This window comes from Equus quagga, chromosome 12 (genome assembly GCF_021613505.1).
Source record: "Equus quagga isolate Etosha38 chromosome 12, UCLA_HA_Equagga_1.0, whole genome shotgun sequence".
NCBI classification, from domain to species: Eukaryota; Metazoa; Chordata; class Mammalia; order Perissodactyla; family Equidae; genus Equus; species Equus quagga.
The window spans coordinates 58,311,988-58,325,771 of NC_060278.1; the positions used below are offsets into that span (position 1 = coordinate 58,311,988).

A 13,784-nucleotide genomic window follows, 5' to 3' on the forward strand; every position below is an offset into this window, starting at 1 on the left:
ATCCAAGTGGGTGAAGGTGGGGGTGTGGGTGGAGCATGTGGTAGTCACCAAGTAAGCCAATTCTCCAGAAAACCCGCACTACACTGGAAGAAAGAGCAGGCTACCAGCTAGCCTTAAACAGAGAGATGCGTTCTTGTTGTTTTCTTGCTCTTTGAGCTGATAAATCAAATGTATTCAACACACTAACCCTGCTAAACCACATGGACACATATGCTGTTTAGAAACACTTATAAATTTAATTTAAATGTTCATATGTAAACTCACTAAAAAAGAGAGTAAATTCTTTCACTGAAACAAGTATGATTTGCTCTGTGCCAAGTACAATTCTGGGCACCAGAGTCAAAGTGATTTACAAGTGGATATGAGGAGAGAGTGTGACTCAGAGGATGGGTAATGACCATAACTCTGATAGAAACAGTGAAATTATTCCACCTAAGCATAAAAGAAGACAGAAAATGAGAGTAAAGATGTAGGTTGGTTGGAAGGTTTGTTGATGAGAAGTCATAGTTCTTGCCTACTTGTCTTTTCTTTCTCAAGAAAATATGAAGCAAGACCATCAGTTGGGATTTCTGGGGGACAGTAGGGAGTAGGGCAAAGAAGAGCTTATGCTTGAGGAGGGGGAAAGGCTATGAAATAGTTATATCAAAGTAGAAAAGCAATATCTCCAGGCCAAGGTAGTAGGATTGCCAGACATTACCGGTGGATCATTCAAAATTTATAGTCATGAATTTAAAGAGAAGTCAGTCACTTGGTTTTATTGTTTTCTACAGCAACATTGAGTTCTCTAGGGGTAAATCCTGTGTATGCAGATTACTGGGTTAAACCCATCTAGGATCTTTAAAAGTGACTATTTGGAAGTCAGGAGTCGAAGGAGTTGAGGGTGTTTGCAAATGAGTGATATAGTGGTGAATGATAAAGAGCAAATTGGCTACAGATGGATGTGAGGTGCATAGAGAAAGTAGTAACAATATGTTGGAGGCTTTGGTAGAATTCCAGATGGCTAGATTGAAGATCCCAAAATAAATGACTGGGAAGTCCAGACGTAATAACAGGGTTGGATGAAATCAAAATTTTTAAGGTGACACAATGTTTGGAATGAAGCTACAAAGGTAGAATGGAGAAAGTGGATGCTGAGGAGTGGAGAGAAAGATCATAGGTGGTAAAGAAGCTAAGAATTGAAGAGACCAGAGTGTTGGATAGATCGTCCTTGTCAATGCTGAAGTAACCAAGAATGATGACATATTTTGAGAAGAGCACACAATTAGCCAAGTTGAAAACTAAATGAGGTGGGATGATCCAGAAATTGGTACCTGACACCTCCAACTGAAAGGCAAGGAATATAGTACGATGGCAGGAAAATCAAAGTAGTTGGGTTTTTGGAAGGAGAAATGTGTAGAACTGGTTTGCGAGTAGAAGCTGGAAGCAAAGGCAGCACATATCTTTTCTTCTACCTGTGAGGCAAATGGAATGTGAGGGGGGAAAGCTTCTTAAAAAGAGCTACAAAATTCCTGGTGATGTCTTCAAGGGACATCCAGTTTTCACTTGGTGCCCCCCCCCAATAAGAAGGTGAAAGGACCTTTGGGAGAATAGGATTCAAATGGATGGGAGTTTGTTGATGACAGACCATGAGCACTGGGTGGCAGAGAGAAAGGCATTGATTGGTGAGACATGAGATGGAGTTGTCTTTAAGGATGCAGGTAATCATTTAGAAATAATTCTGGGGAATATGGATGCACTGGGAGGCTTAGACTTGTGGTAGCAACTGAACAAGCAGGGATTGAGGTATGAAAAGTCCTTTGCGTCTTAGACAAAGATGAGCCATTAGTTTCCCCTATCATCCTGGGTATTGGCTAGAAGGCAGGGGCCATTGGGTGACCGTTCCCGAAGGAGCAACAAGTGTTGTGATGCTTTCTGAAGCGTCTGCCTCCATGAAGCTCATGATGGTGTTCAAGTGAACTGGTAGTCAATGATGAGGTTTTCACTCATTCAGTTATGGTCAATGGGGTTTGAAACAGGTTGCCATATGTAGTTGAGAGAAGGCACTGTATTAAATATATATATATATATGTACACATACATGCACAAACATAAAATCCTGCTGAATTGTACATCATGAGCTCCCTCCATTTAGGTTATTCATCTACTTGACAAATATTTACTTAAGGACTAGGGGAAGAGAGGGCTGCAAGCAGACTGATCTTCCAAAAGAAACCGACATTTAAACTGATACCTACAGGGCAGGTAGAAGTTAGCAGAGTGACAAAAGGAAAAGGGTGATCCAGGCAGAAAACACACATGTGAGGCTGCCAAGAATGAAAGGACAGCTTGGCCTTGCCGAGAATTGAGGAAGTTGGTTTGGGTGAAGCGTGAGGGGCCCAGCAGACGATGAGGCTGGAGCGACAGTCAGGGGCATATTCCTGAAGACTTTTGTGCTGTTATTATGAGGTTAGATGCTTCTGAGCAGTGACGGGAAGCTGCCGAAGACCTCGACAGGGACTTGCTCTATTTGGTGTTTTAAAAGGGTTAGAGCAGGTGAGACTGAAGTTAAAGAGGCTGGGTAAGCAACTGTTGATGTTTTCAAGTGAGAAATGAAAGTGGACCGGACGAAGCAGAAAGAGAGAAAAGTAAAAGGATTTGAGAACCTCGCCGGTAGAAATGATGGGTCTTGCTGACTGGTTAGCCCCCGTGACAGGGAAAGCGGTCTGGAAGGCGTGAGCAAGCGAGTATCAACTATTCAGAGTGCGCCAAGTCTTCTGTGAGTGCTGTATCTGGAGGGTTTATTTGGGATTTTTAAAAAAATAATTTACCACTGCGTTTGCAAGATGGATAATGATCAACATCTGGATAGTACTTTCAACGTATACAAGAGCAAATCATGCTATTTTGCTCTCCAGGAACTCCTAAGTAGAAAGCATATTCTATTATATAATTGTATCTATTTAGTTCAAACTCACCATGTCAAAAACACTAAATGCCTGAGCAATTAAAAGGAAAACTTCAGAGGCAAACTTAAAAATTGTGACCTGTAGGGAATGTATGCAAATTTCACAAAGCTTGATGAAATGCTTCTCTTCAGGGAGCGTCTTAGGCCACAATAACAATCTAAGCCAATATTGACATTTTTCCCCCCTGGTTTTCTCCCCCAATCCCCCCAGTACATAGTTGTGTATTTTTAGTTGTGGGTCCTTCTAGTTGTGGCATGCGGGATGCCACCTCAGCACGGCCTGATGAGGGGTGCCATGTCTGTGCCCAGGATCCGAACCAGAGAAACCCCAGGCCGCTGAAGGCAGAGTACGTGAACTTAACTACTCGGCCACGGGGCCAGCCCCCCAAATACTGAGATTTTTAAAGGAGTTTTCCATTCTATTTGTTTTTCCCCTCAGAGACTTCCTACATATAGAAGCTGGAGGACACAGCACATTGGAAACCAAGAAGAAAATAAAAGTAAAAACAGGAATTCTTCCATCGTTCCATGTATGTAATTTATTTTATTTTTTGTGTCAGATAAAGTTAAGCTCTCTTTTGGATTCATTTAACGTAAGACGCACACACACACAAATGATCCTGAGGCAAGTTTTCAACATTAGGTTAACAGTGGAGAATAGTTAATAGGCTAGTTAAATTTTCATTAAAGCAAACACTTTCAAACCCAAAATTCACAATAGGCTTTGGAGGATAAACTATATTCAATGTTTTCTTTCTACCAATTATTTCAGAAACGGGTTGTCAGAAAGATGTAACCTGTGAAGCTGGGAGAAAAAAAGGCCAAGTCCTCTTTACCAATTTCTCTTATCTTTAGTTCACTTCAGTTATTTACTCCAGAGTAATTGCCAAATAGCAAAGGTTATGTTCCTCGTTCCCTTTCTGCTTTCTTTTCACCCCTTCCTTATATCTGGGAGGTTGAATGTAGGTGGAGGGTACTCCACAAACTGTTAATCATCAAATTTAACAAATCAAAATATGCATAGTTTTTAAGACTTGAATTCCGCTAGTTAAGTGTATTGATAGGACCACATGTGGTACAACTATAATTTTATTCAGTTGTGTACACTAACGTTAGCAAGGAGAAAATATAACCCAAGCTAATAAACTAGACAGAGAAATAAATTGAATCAGGGCATGGTTGACCTAGTTAATTTCTGAAGGATTCCTTATGAATGTCATTTAAAATATGAAATTGATAGTGATGGAGCTAACCAGATCATTTGATCAGTTACTAGAAATTAAAGAAATTAAGAAACAATGAGAAATTATGGACTAAATAATTTTCTTGAGAATTTATCAGAGCTACCTATTTAACTAAGCTGGCTAATTTAACGTTAATAGGATATAGTTGAAAAATTAGGTATTTACCTAAGCTAGGTATTTTATTAGCTTACGAATGTATTTTTTTTAACTTAAGCAGAATGGTGATATTCGTGGAAAACTAAAATATATGAATCAAAGATTGAATAATCATATGGAGTGTTATGGTATCTATTTCTTGTTTAACGTAGAGTTATGTCCCATGATTCTTCCTGGAGCTGTTTAGGGCTTTCTTTTTCTTAGACTTCTTTTTTATAATTTGTTAGTCGATAAGAATTGAATTTTATGTAGGATCTCATTCCATGTAGATCAATCAATTTACCTAATGCAATCTGTCACTTCTAAATTACTTTCTAATTTCCACATGACAATCAAGCAGAAATTTCATTTTTTAAAGGGAGACTTACTACTCATTTGTTTTACACAGATGACTTTAACAGAGTGCCACTTAAACATGAATTGGAAGTGAGCAAAGAGAGTGAGCATGATTCGGATGAATCGTCTGATGATGACAGTGACTCGGAGGAAACCAGCAAATACATCAATGCATCTTTCATAATGGTGGGTACCGAGATTTCCAAAGCTCAGGATCCAACCCTTTAAAAAATATATCCACGTTATAATGGACATTCATTAAGTCATTTCATAAAATGATAATGAGCTTCCCATAACTATATATTGATTAAGACCAAAGCTTCCATTTTCAATACTATATTTTAACTTATTGAAAGACTTAAAGATGTTAAAACCTGATGAATTGCTACAAAATAAGACAATGCTAGTAGTTACAATTTATGAAAAATATGACTGTAATCATACTAATTTGCAAAATAATAAATGTTGAGCAAATCAAAGGATTTGAAAATGTTTATACTTAGATATCCAAATTGTAAGCAAATCCAAATTTGCATATTTGTATAGTTAGAAACTTTCCATTCAGAGTATCTGAATTATTAGGTGAGTCTGTGTCACATACTTTTTTTCAGTAAACTGAGAGTTCAAACAAGGAAACTTTAGTCATTTAGTAAATACTTTTTGCATATACACACAGATGGATTTCTTTTCCAAATTTTCCTACAGCACACATTCATAGAATGTTAGTTTAATTATGAGATATCGTAAAAATACATAGGCACCAATAAAGTAGAGACATGATGAAGATGACTTGAAATACTTATGCAATTTCTTTTTATATTCACATTAAGCTTTTCAGCGAAAAAAGGTATTTTTGGAAGGGAAAACTCGTTAGTCTCGTAAGATAATATGTCCTAAACTTGATTTCACATTATTAGCTAAGTATTTTCATTAGCTAAGTAAGTATTTTACATATAGATAACACATTGTTTCTTGGACCTAAGGATTTTAGGTCTTAATAATTTTATATAAGAGTATTGATGTCAAATTAAGTGACTATATTTCCAAATGGTTATTTTAAGAATCCACTGCTTCCTCGTCCGTTAGCAATAGTAACAGAGTGCCACTTTTTTTTTTAAAGAGTTACTGGAAACCTGATGTGATGATTGCTGCTCAGGGGCCACTAAAAGAGACCATTGGAGACTTTTGGCAGATGATATTCCAAAGAAAAGTCAAAGCTATTGTTATGCTGACAGGGCTGAAGAGTGGAGACCAGGTTTGTACTTTTAAGAATCTTTTTTTCAAATCTTTCTGTTATAAAATATCATTCTCCATTCTTCATTTAGTTACTTGATTACTATACCCAAGTCTTTTTGATCCCTCTGTCACACAGTTCCATTTGTTCATTCTTTTTGTTGCTGTTGAGCAAGATGGTCCCTGAGCTAACATCTGTACCAATCTTCTTCTATTTTGTATGTGGGATGCCACTACAGCATGGCTTGATGAGCGGTGTGTAGGTCCATGCCCAGGATCTGAACCAATGAACCCTGGGCCACTGAAGCAGAGAGCGCAAACTTAACCACTATGCCCCCAGGCTGGTCCCTCAGTTGTTCATTCTTAACATCTTCCATCTGAGTGTTGGCCTCCAACATCTTGTGTCTGGATCTGACAGTCTCTTACCTTTGCCCCCACCAGTCTTGCACACTGCTCACAGATCATCTAATGCATAGTAATCCCAGGGTCACCCCTTGCTAAATACAACAAACAGCCTTCTATTTTCTTCAAGATAAAAACCAACCTCGTCAGTCTGTTAAGATCTTCAATAAACGGACCCTCATCTATCCTTCCATTTTCCTCATATTTTTGTGTTTTACATGCTTTCCATTCCAGACAAGTAGGTTTACTGACTGAATTTTAGCACACCATTTGCATTTTCATCACTGCGTTTCAAGTTACTGACATTCTGTATTTCTAAATGTGTCCTCTCTTCCCATTTTAATTCTATTCTCCTAGCAAGACAAAACTCCTGAAAAAATTATCTAAATCCTGCCTTCTTTATGTTCATGAAATATTTATTGTCATAAAATTCTAGAGTTGGAAGTGAACCTGAGATTTAATTTGATCTCCTACTTAACACCTGTGATGTGTATTTGATCCTTTCTTCAATACCCTGAGTACTCAAAATTTCCGTGACAGTCAATCTTACCTTGTGTTAGCACTTAACACATTATATGACATATATTAAAGCTTATTTAATGAATGCTCTCCTAAGCATGCAATTGTATTATATTATATTATGTTATGTTATATTATATTATATTATATGCTTTTTCTTTCTCTCTCTTTTCCCTGGTCCCCTACCACTGCACATAGAAAGTTATTTTTTATTTTTATGGTTTTTTTTTTTAATGAATATATGTTCAAATTTCCCACATGGAGTTCCAGAAATCTTTTTCTTCATGTAAAGTGTGAAAGCCAGGAAATGGAACAGGAGTGCAGGCAGGAATGCCAGTCATTGTCAGCAACTGTGGGACTGTAGTCGGTGGGGAACCATTTGCAAAGGGAGGCCATGCCTTTGTGATTCATCTACTCTTCCATCTGACCCTTTACTTAGACTTCTCAGTTAACTTATATAGAGCTGCTCATGGAGTTGGTCATCAGCATACAGAGACAAAGTTCCAAACATGCAGGCTCCTTCCTCAAGGACCACTGGAGGGACAGTGAAACCTCAGTTACTGCAGGTGTCATGACAGACATCAGCTCAATCTACAAATTTTGAAGAGGTGATGATAAGGGAGGTGATGATAAGGAAGGGAGGAACAAGTCCCAAAGACCTACACTGGGGATGACAGAGCTGTTCCTGTGGTGTCCCGGCCATGTTGGTTATTCCAAGGTTCCCTTGATTTGCACAAGGAAACACCAAGTAATGGTCGAATGGATGTGCAACATACATAAAATAGATTTTAGAGTTTTATGGGTAGGTTTCAATTTTAGAACACAATTAATAATTTCAATTTAATAGAACAGAGGTAAGAAGAGAAAGACAGATAGACAGACAGAGAGACAGGTTCTTAGAAGGCTTTAAAAAGCAAATAGAACACTTATAGAAGTTGTTGAATCATGTTCTTTCTTATCTAGGAAGCCTGTGCTCAGTACTGGGGAGAAGGGAAGAAAACATATGGAGAAATAGAAGTTGATATGAAAGAAACCAACATATCTGCAGCTTATACCCTCCGTGTATTTGAACTGAGGCATTCCAAGGTATTTAAATAATTTCAGAAATATGTATCTTTGATGTAATTGATCTGATAGAAAAACTAATAGAAATTACTCTATGAAAGCAAAGCAACTATCTATATAATATTTCAGAATAAAATCTTTAAATGATTTGAATGAAAGTTCTTGTGGAGAAAATGTGACTATGAAATTATTAAATGAGCTGAACTTCACTTGAGTTAATGTCCCTTCACTTCTGGTTTTAGAGGAAAGAGCCTCGAACTGTGTACCAGTACCAATATGATAACTGGACTGTGGCAGAGCTTCCTGCAGAACCCAAAGACTTAATCTCTATGATTCAGAATCTCAAACAAAAACTTCCCAAGAAGAATGGCCCAGAAGGAAATAAGCATCACAAGAATGCACCTCTCCTCATTCACTGCAGGTGGGTGAGATTTGATAAGATATGCTCTAAAAATTATCAGAATACTTGACTTCTTGGTTCAAAGTTCCTGTTAAATCCTATTTATCCTGATATATGAAATACATCACCACAGATAAGGCCTTTTAGGGAGTCACTCTCTCTGTCATGCTCCCATCACATAACTATTTTAGAAATAGAATAGAAACTATTATAGTGCAATAAATTTAGGCTGTGAGTTCCTTCATACTACTGTCATGTCATCTTTGACTCCCCAGCCTAACATTGAACCTGGAACATCATATGTCCTGAATAAATTAGTGAATGAACGGAAGGATGCATGAACAGATAGATGGATGGATATTACATTTGTTTATGCTTATAGGCAGTGATCCACTGTATTAGGCGTTAAGAGAATCCAGAGGACTGAATGCCTTGCTTTCGATAAACATAATCTTAAGTTATGTATGAACTCAAATCTCAATGCTTAGCAACTTTGACCTGAAACCCATCATTTGACTTTCTAAACTGACCCAAAAAGGAAAGATTTTAATGATATACATAATAGTACTTGATTTTATTAATTTTATGGAGGCCCTTAACTTTCACCTATGATCGATGCCTACATACCGACTTTAAATAAGAGATATTGAAAGAAGGATGCATAATATAAAATGTTTACATAAAAATATAAAGAAAATGAGAAATGAAAAATAGAGACGTAAAATGAGAAATGTAAATCTAGTGAAATACTTTTAGGATATTTGAGAAAACCTCATTATTATTCTTAGAATTGCATATACTAGAACCAATCTTTTAGAGATATGCTATTTTTCAGCATTTGTTGAGTTTTCAAAGGTGAAACTTACATGGAAAGAAAGCTGAAGAGGGGAAATTTAGGCTTTAAAACTACATGTGTTTCTTGGGATGTAGTTGCATGCCTACTATATATTCTTTAGTTATATACAATAAATAAAGTCTTGCTAATAATATATTAAGAAGAAGCTTTGTGAAAATGTGACATACCTCTCATAGTTTTGTAAATCATTTGGTTGCTCTCTTTTTAATGAATAATTCCACCAGGCATCATTTTTCTACTGATGCAGAAGGGTAAACATTTGTAAAAAGTGGTAGAGAGGCAGAGGAGAAAAGGAGAAAAGCATGAGATCTGGTAATTTGCAAAATAGCAGATTCAGTATTTCTGTTAGCATCAGTTTTTCTAGTCATGCCTTTATCTTCCCTAAATCTTGATGTCCTCATCTATCAAATTGGCATTTTGATATTTGTCCTAGTAACTTCAAATGTAAATAAAAGTCTATTGTAATCTGTAAGTACTAAAGAGAAGAAAGTATCTTTTTATAGCCTAAGACAAATATTTTTTAAACTATGGGATTATTCTTTTCCCAAATTGAAAAAGTTTTGTCCAAAAATTGCATTTAACAGAACTATTTTGCTCTTAAGAGATCGGAATAAATAATTACAATAAACATGAAGTAAAGAATGTATTCTGCCTCTCTCATTCCATTGTCAGTCTAATATCACTTTCTCTTTGTTGATCTTTTCTTCCTTTTATAGAGATGGATCTCAGCAAACAGGAATATTTTGTGCTTTGTTGAATCTCTTGGAAAGCGCAGAAACAGAAGAAGTGATAGATGTTTTTCAAGTAGTAAAATCTCTACGCAAAGCCAGGCCTGGGATGATTCCCACATTTGTAAGTATGATACCAAACCTTTTAATTTCAGGTCCATGCTCGATGCGCAGTAGAAGCCAATCACTGAGACTCAGGTGCTTGGAGATAGAGAAAGGTTTATTCAAATTGGCTAAAATGAGAAGGTGGGAGAGCAGCTTCTCTCAGATCTGTCCTAACCAAAGAAGAAAGAAGGGGGTCTTTATGGGGCTAAGGGACTTGGGAGGAGGAGTTTCTGGGAAACAAAGGGGAAGTCCATGTTTCTTTCACTTCAGATAAGACTTTGAGCAACTAGACATCTTGGTGTCAGCAGCAGCTGGGATCAGGTCATCCAGCGGTCAGAGCTTCCTTAAAGGTATTCTTTTACTTCTGCAAAACAAGCTGATAAATCCTCGTGACCATTGAGTCATCCCTCTGGTTGGACAAGAAAACAGCATATTAGCAAGCTACAATTACGCTTGGGCTGCGAATCTAGCATTTAGGCTCAGCGAATACATCTAATGGGGATTAAGGTTATTTATCCAGGATTTATGTGGGTACTAACTTCTTTTCATCCATGGCTGTGTTGGGAACAAGGTAGAAGAGTAACCATTTATCTTACGGAATATTTACAGTAACCCTTAAGTACCAGGCTTCAAGCATATCTCACCACTGCTTTTAATATGTTTTGCATTTTCATTTTAACAATTGCTTCTCCACTTTCCTTCTCTCCCCATCCTCTCCTTCCCTCTCTTTTCCTTATTTTCTCTTCCATTTACTTTTTTATTTTTCCTTTTTATCTTCCATTTTTACATAATAATTCAAATGGAATTATTATCAATATAAATGAGAGACCTACTTAGAGCTTGCCAGCAACTTGTTGTTACAGTTTATGAAGAACATTTCTTTAAATGCTCATGAATTCCCTAATTTCTCCCACCTTTAATCCTGTATCAATTTGTGCTTCTGTGTAACAAACCACCCCAAAACTTAATGACTGAAAAAAATGACATTTATTTTAGTTCAATAGTCTATTTGATCAGCTGAATAGTTCTGCTCTTCTTGCTCAGCTCAGCCAATCTGGACCAGGTTCATTCATACGTCTAGTGTTGCTGATGTGTCTTCTGGGGTTTGGCTGGTCCAAAATGACCTCATCTGCCAAGAGCTTGGTGGTTGGTTAACATTAAGTTGTGACAACAGGGGTGAGTGGATTACGTGTCTCACTTCATCCAGATGACCAGCCCAGGCGTATTCACAGAAAGGCAGCAGAGTTCTAAGCAGGAGGGCAGCTGTGTGCAAGACCTCTTGAGACGCAGACTTGGAACTGGCGTGACATGTCTTCCTCTGCATTTTGTTAGCAAAACAAGTCACAAAGCCAGCCCAGATGCAAGGGGTGCAGAGATAGACTCCACCTTTTGTCGAAAGGGCCTGCAAAGTCACATTGCCAAGAGGTGTGGATACAGACAGGATAATAAGGGGCCTTTTTGAAATCAATCTAAAATGTGACCTCTCTAAGTGGTAGTAACCATAGATGATAGTCTTGGAATTAGTAACTAGTCTCAATAGAAACATAGCTACTCACTCAAATATATGCAGCTTTTCATTGTGTATGCCACTGAGCTTTCATGTATCGGTTTTAAAAGTGTATTGAGTGCCTACTATATGCTCTTGTCATGAAGAGACTCACTTTATAGTGTGGGGAAAAGGCAGATATTTATTAAAGAGAGTGGTAAGTAAAATGACAAAGAAATGATAGGGACATGAATGAGGGCACTTAATTGAACTTTTGGGGGTCAGGATAGTCTTCCTGAAGCAAGTGACCCCCCTCTCTGATACTAAGATGATACCTAGATGCGTAAATTCTTAGATGATTAGCCAAGAGAATAAACACAAGAGGGGATATCGTGGGCAAGGACCTGGGAATGCGACACCACATGACCTGGGAGAGGAATGAACACCAGCTGGTGTGGCCACAAGGCAAGTTGTGAAGAGTACCCTGCAGTGAATCCTGTAGAACTGTAAGGAGAGTAAGCCATTTAAAATGTTCTTTTTATGAAAACACATAAGAATACTTTTCTATATTCCAAGACTTGCACATGTCAATGATTAGTTCTCGCTAATCTTCATCTGATATAAAATAATCACGTAAATTTCCTTTATCTAATTTCTTGCTTCTTTCTTTTACTAGGAGCAGTACCAATTCCTGTATGACTTCCTAGCTAGCACCTATCCTGCCCAGAATGGACAAGTAAAGAAAAACAGTCAAGAAGATAAAATTGAATTTGATAATGAAGTGGACAAAGAAAAACAGGATGCTAATTGTGTTAGTCCACTTGATGCCCCAGATAAGGTCCAAGAAGGAAATAAAGAGGATGAAGGTTCTAAACCCACGAGTGATCCCGAGGAGCCGGAACATTCTGCCAATGGTCCAGCAAGTCCAGCTTTAACTCAAAGTGCATAGTAAAAGACGTAAATGGGACAACTCAAAACCTCATATTAAATGTTATTTCTATTTTTCTAGAAGTAGGAGAGCGAAATAGGAACACAGTGGATTAATGAATTGCATTGGAACAATGTTATGGGAAGCTTTCTTTTTTTACTGTTGTAGAAAAATATTTAAGATGGTTTTGCTAAAACATTTTGTACAGTCTTATGCTTCTTCTAAAATTTTACCCATCCCTCGGCAAAATAGAACTTCTTTGTAGTCTTTGCATGTGTGTGTGTGTGTGTGTGTGTGTGTATCTGAGAGAGAGAGAAAGACAATTCTTTCAGGTGGATGTAGATGCTTTTGAGAAACTTGGCCTTTTTATTTTTTTGAAGAAAAAACGTTTTCTACTGAAAGTGTTAACTTAGCCTAAAGGATCTGTTTTAAATCATAAATTGCGTGTGGGTTCTAAGAATAACATGTACATTTCTACAATGACCTCAAGATGTCCTCCTTGTTCTACTCATTTATATCCTGTAGTTTACTATTTTACCTCTAGAAATAGGCTTAAAAGTAGTTTGTGTGTGAATATTTAACTACACGAAAGTTAGCAAAATTAGCATTTGGAAACCTTCTATTCCATATGTTAGCATTTATTCCAACATCTTTTTAGCCTTATTTAGTCTAATTTAAAATTTTCAAGCAACCCTATCTTATCATCTTCACATGGTGTTTACAATTTTGCAACGTGGATTATTCTCTGTATAATATGTGAAATTCATTGCTTGATACTTTTGACCCAAAATTATGTTTGTTACAGTTGAACTTAAATAAAGATCTTTAAACAAACCCAATATATATCAAATCCATATGATACAAACAGAATCATGGAAATGTATCTGTGCTAAATATTTGCATATAAACCTCAAGTAGCTATTTTTATGGAATAAAGCATTGATGTGAGACGTATAATATTACATAGCCATATTTTCCATGTTAAATGTCCTCCTGGACTTTCATTGAAGTGCATTCACTTTGAATTTCTCAATGCTGAGACTGCTTTTATCAGGAATTAATATCAATAATCATAATAAAATTCAATCATTATCTTTTCTCATACATAATATTTTAAGTATGTTACATGTTCACATTTGCTTTATGGAAGCACATATTAAAATATAGGTTTATGCAATTAACATTTGTAGAACAATTTTACAGGTCTCCACTTTTTTTTTTAAAGATCTGTAGTCAAATGATTATTTAGCATCTAGGAAAAATTCAAGAAAAATGATAGTTTTCAAAAAGTAATAGACACGACTCCTTTTTATTGAATTCTTCATCAGCTATTACATTAGTCACGTACTAGCTTTAGATTGGTTTGCTTTTCTGTATCTTTA

The 13,784-nt window shown here is 36.8% G+C and overlaps 1 protein-coding gene across 6 annotated transcripts in view; it reads left to right on the forward strand.

Moving 5' to 3' along the window:
* PTPRC (protein tyrosine phosphatase receptor type C) overlaps positions 1-13,528 on the forward strand; it is a 117,311-nt gene extending 103,783 nt beyond the window's left edge. For 2 of the 6 annotated variants that reach the window (XM_046679386.1, XM_046679388.1), the window contains 7 exons: positions 3,384-3,474; positions 4,733-4,866; positions 5,801-5,935; positions 7,798-7,920; positions 8,142-8,320; positions 9,872-10,007; positions 12,151-13,521. In XM_046679386.1, coding sequence (XP_046535342.1) covers positions 3,384-3,474; positions 4,733-4,866; positions 5,801-5,935; positions 7,798-7,920; positions 8,142-8,320; positions 9,872-10,007; positions 12,151-12,423 — 1,071 coding nt within the window. In that variant the 3' untranslated portion in view covers positions 12,424-13,521. Of the gene's footprint in view, positions 1-3,383; positions 3,475-4,732; positions 4,867-5,800; positions 5,936-7,797; positions 7,921-8,141; positions 8,321-9,871; positions 10,008-12,150 lie in introns of all 6 variants that reach the window. The other 4 variants (XM_046679382.1, XM_046679384.1, XM_046679385.1 and 1 more) reach the window with 4 other exon arrangements.
* The last annotated feature ends 256 nt before the right edge of the window (positions 13,529-13,784 follow it).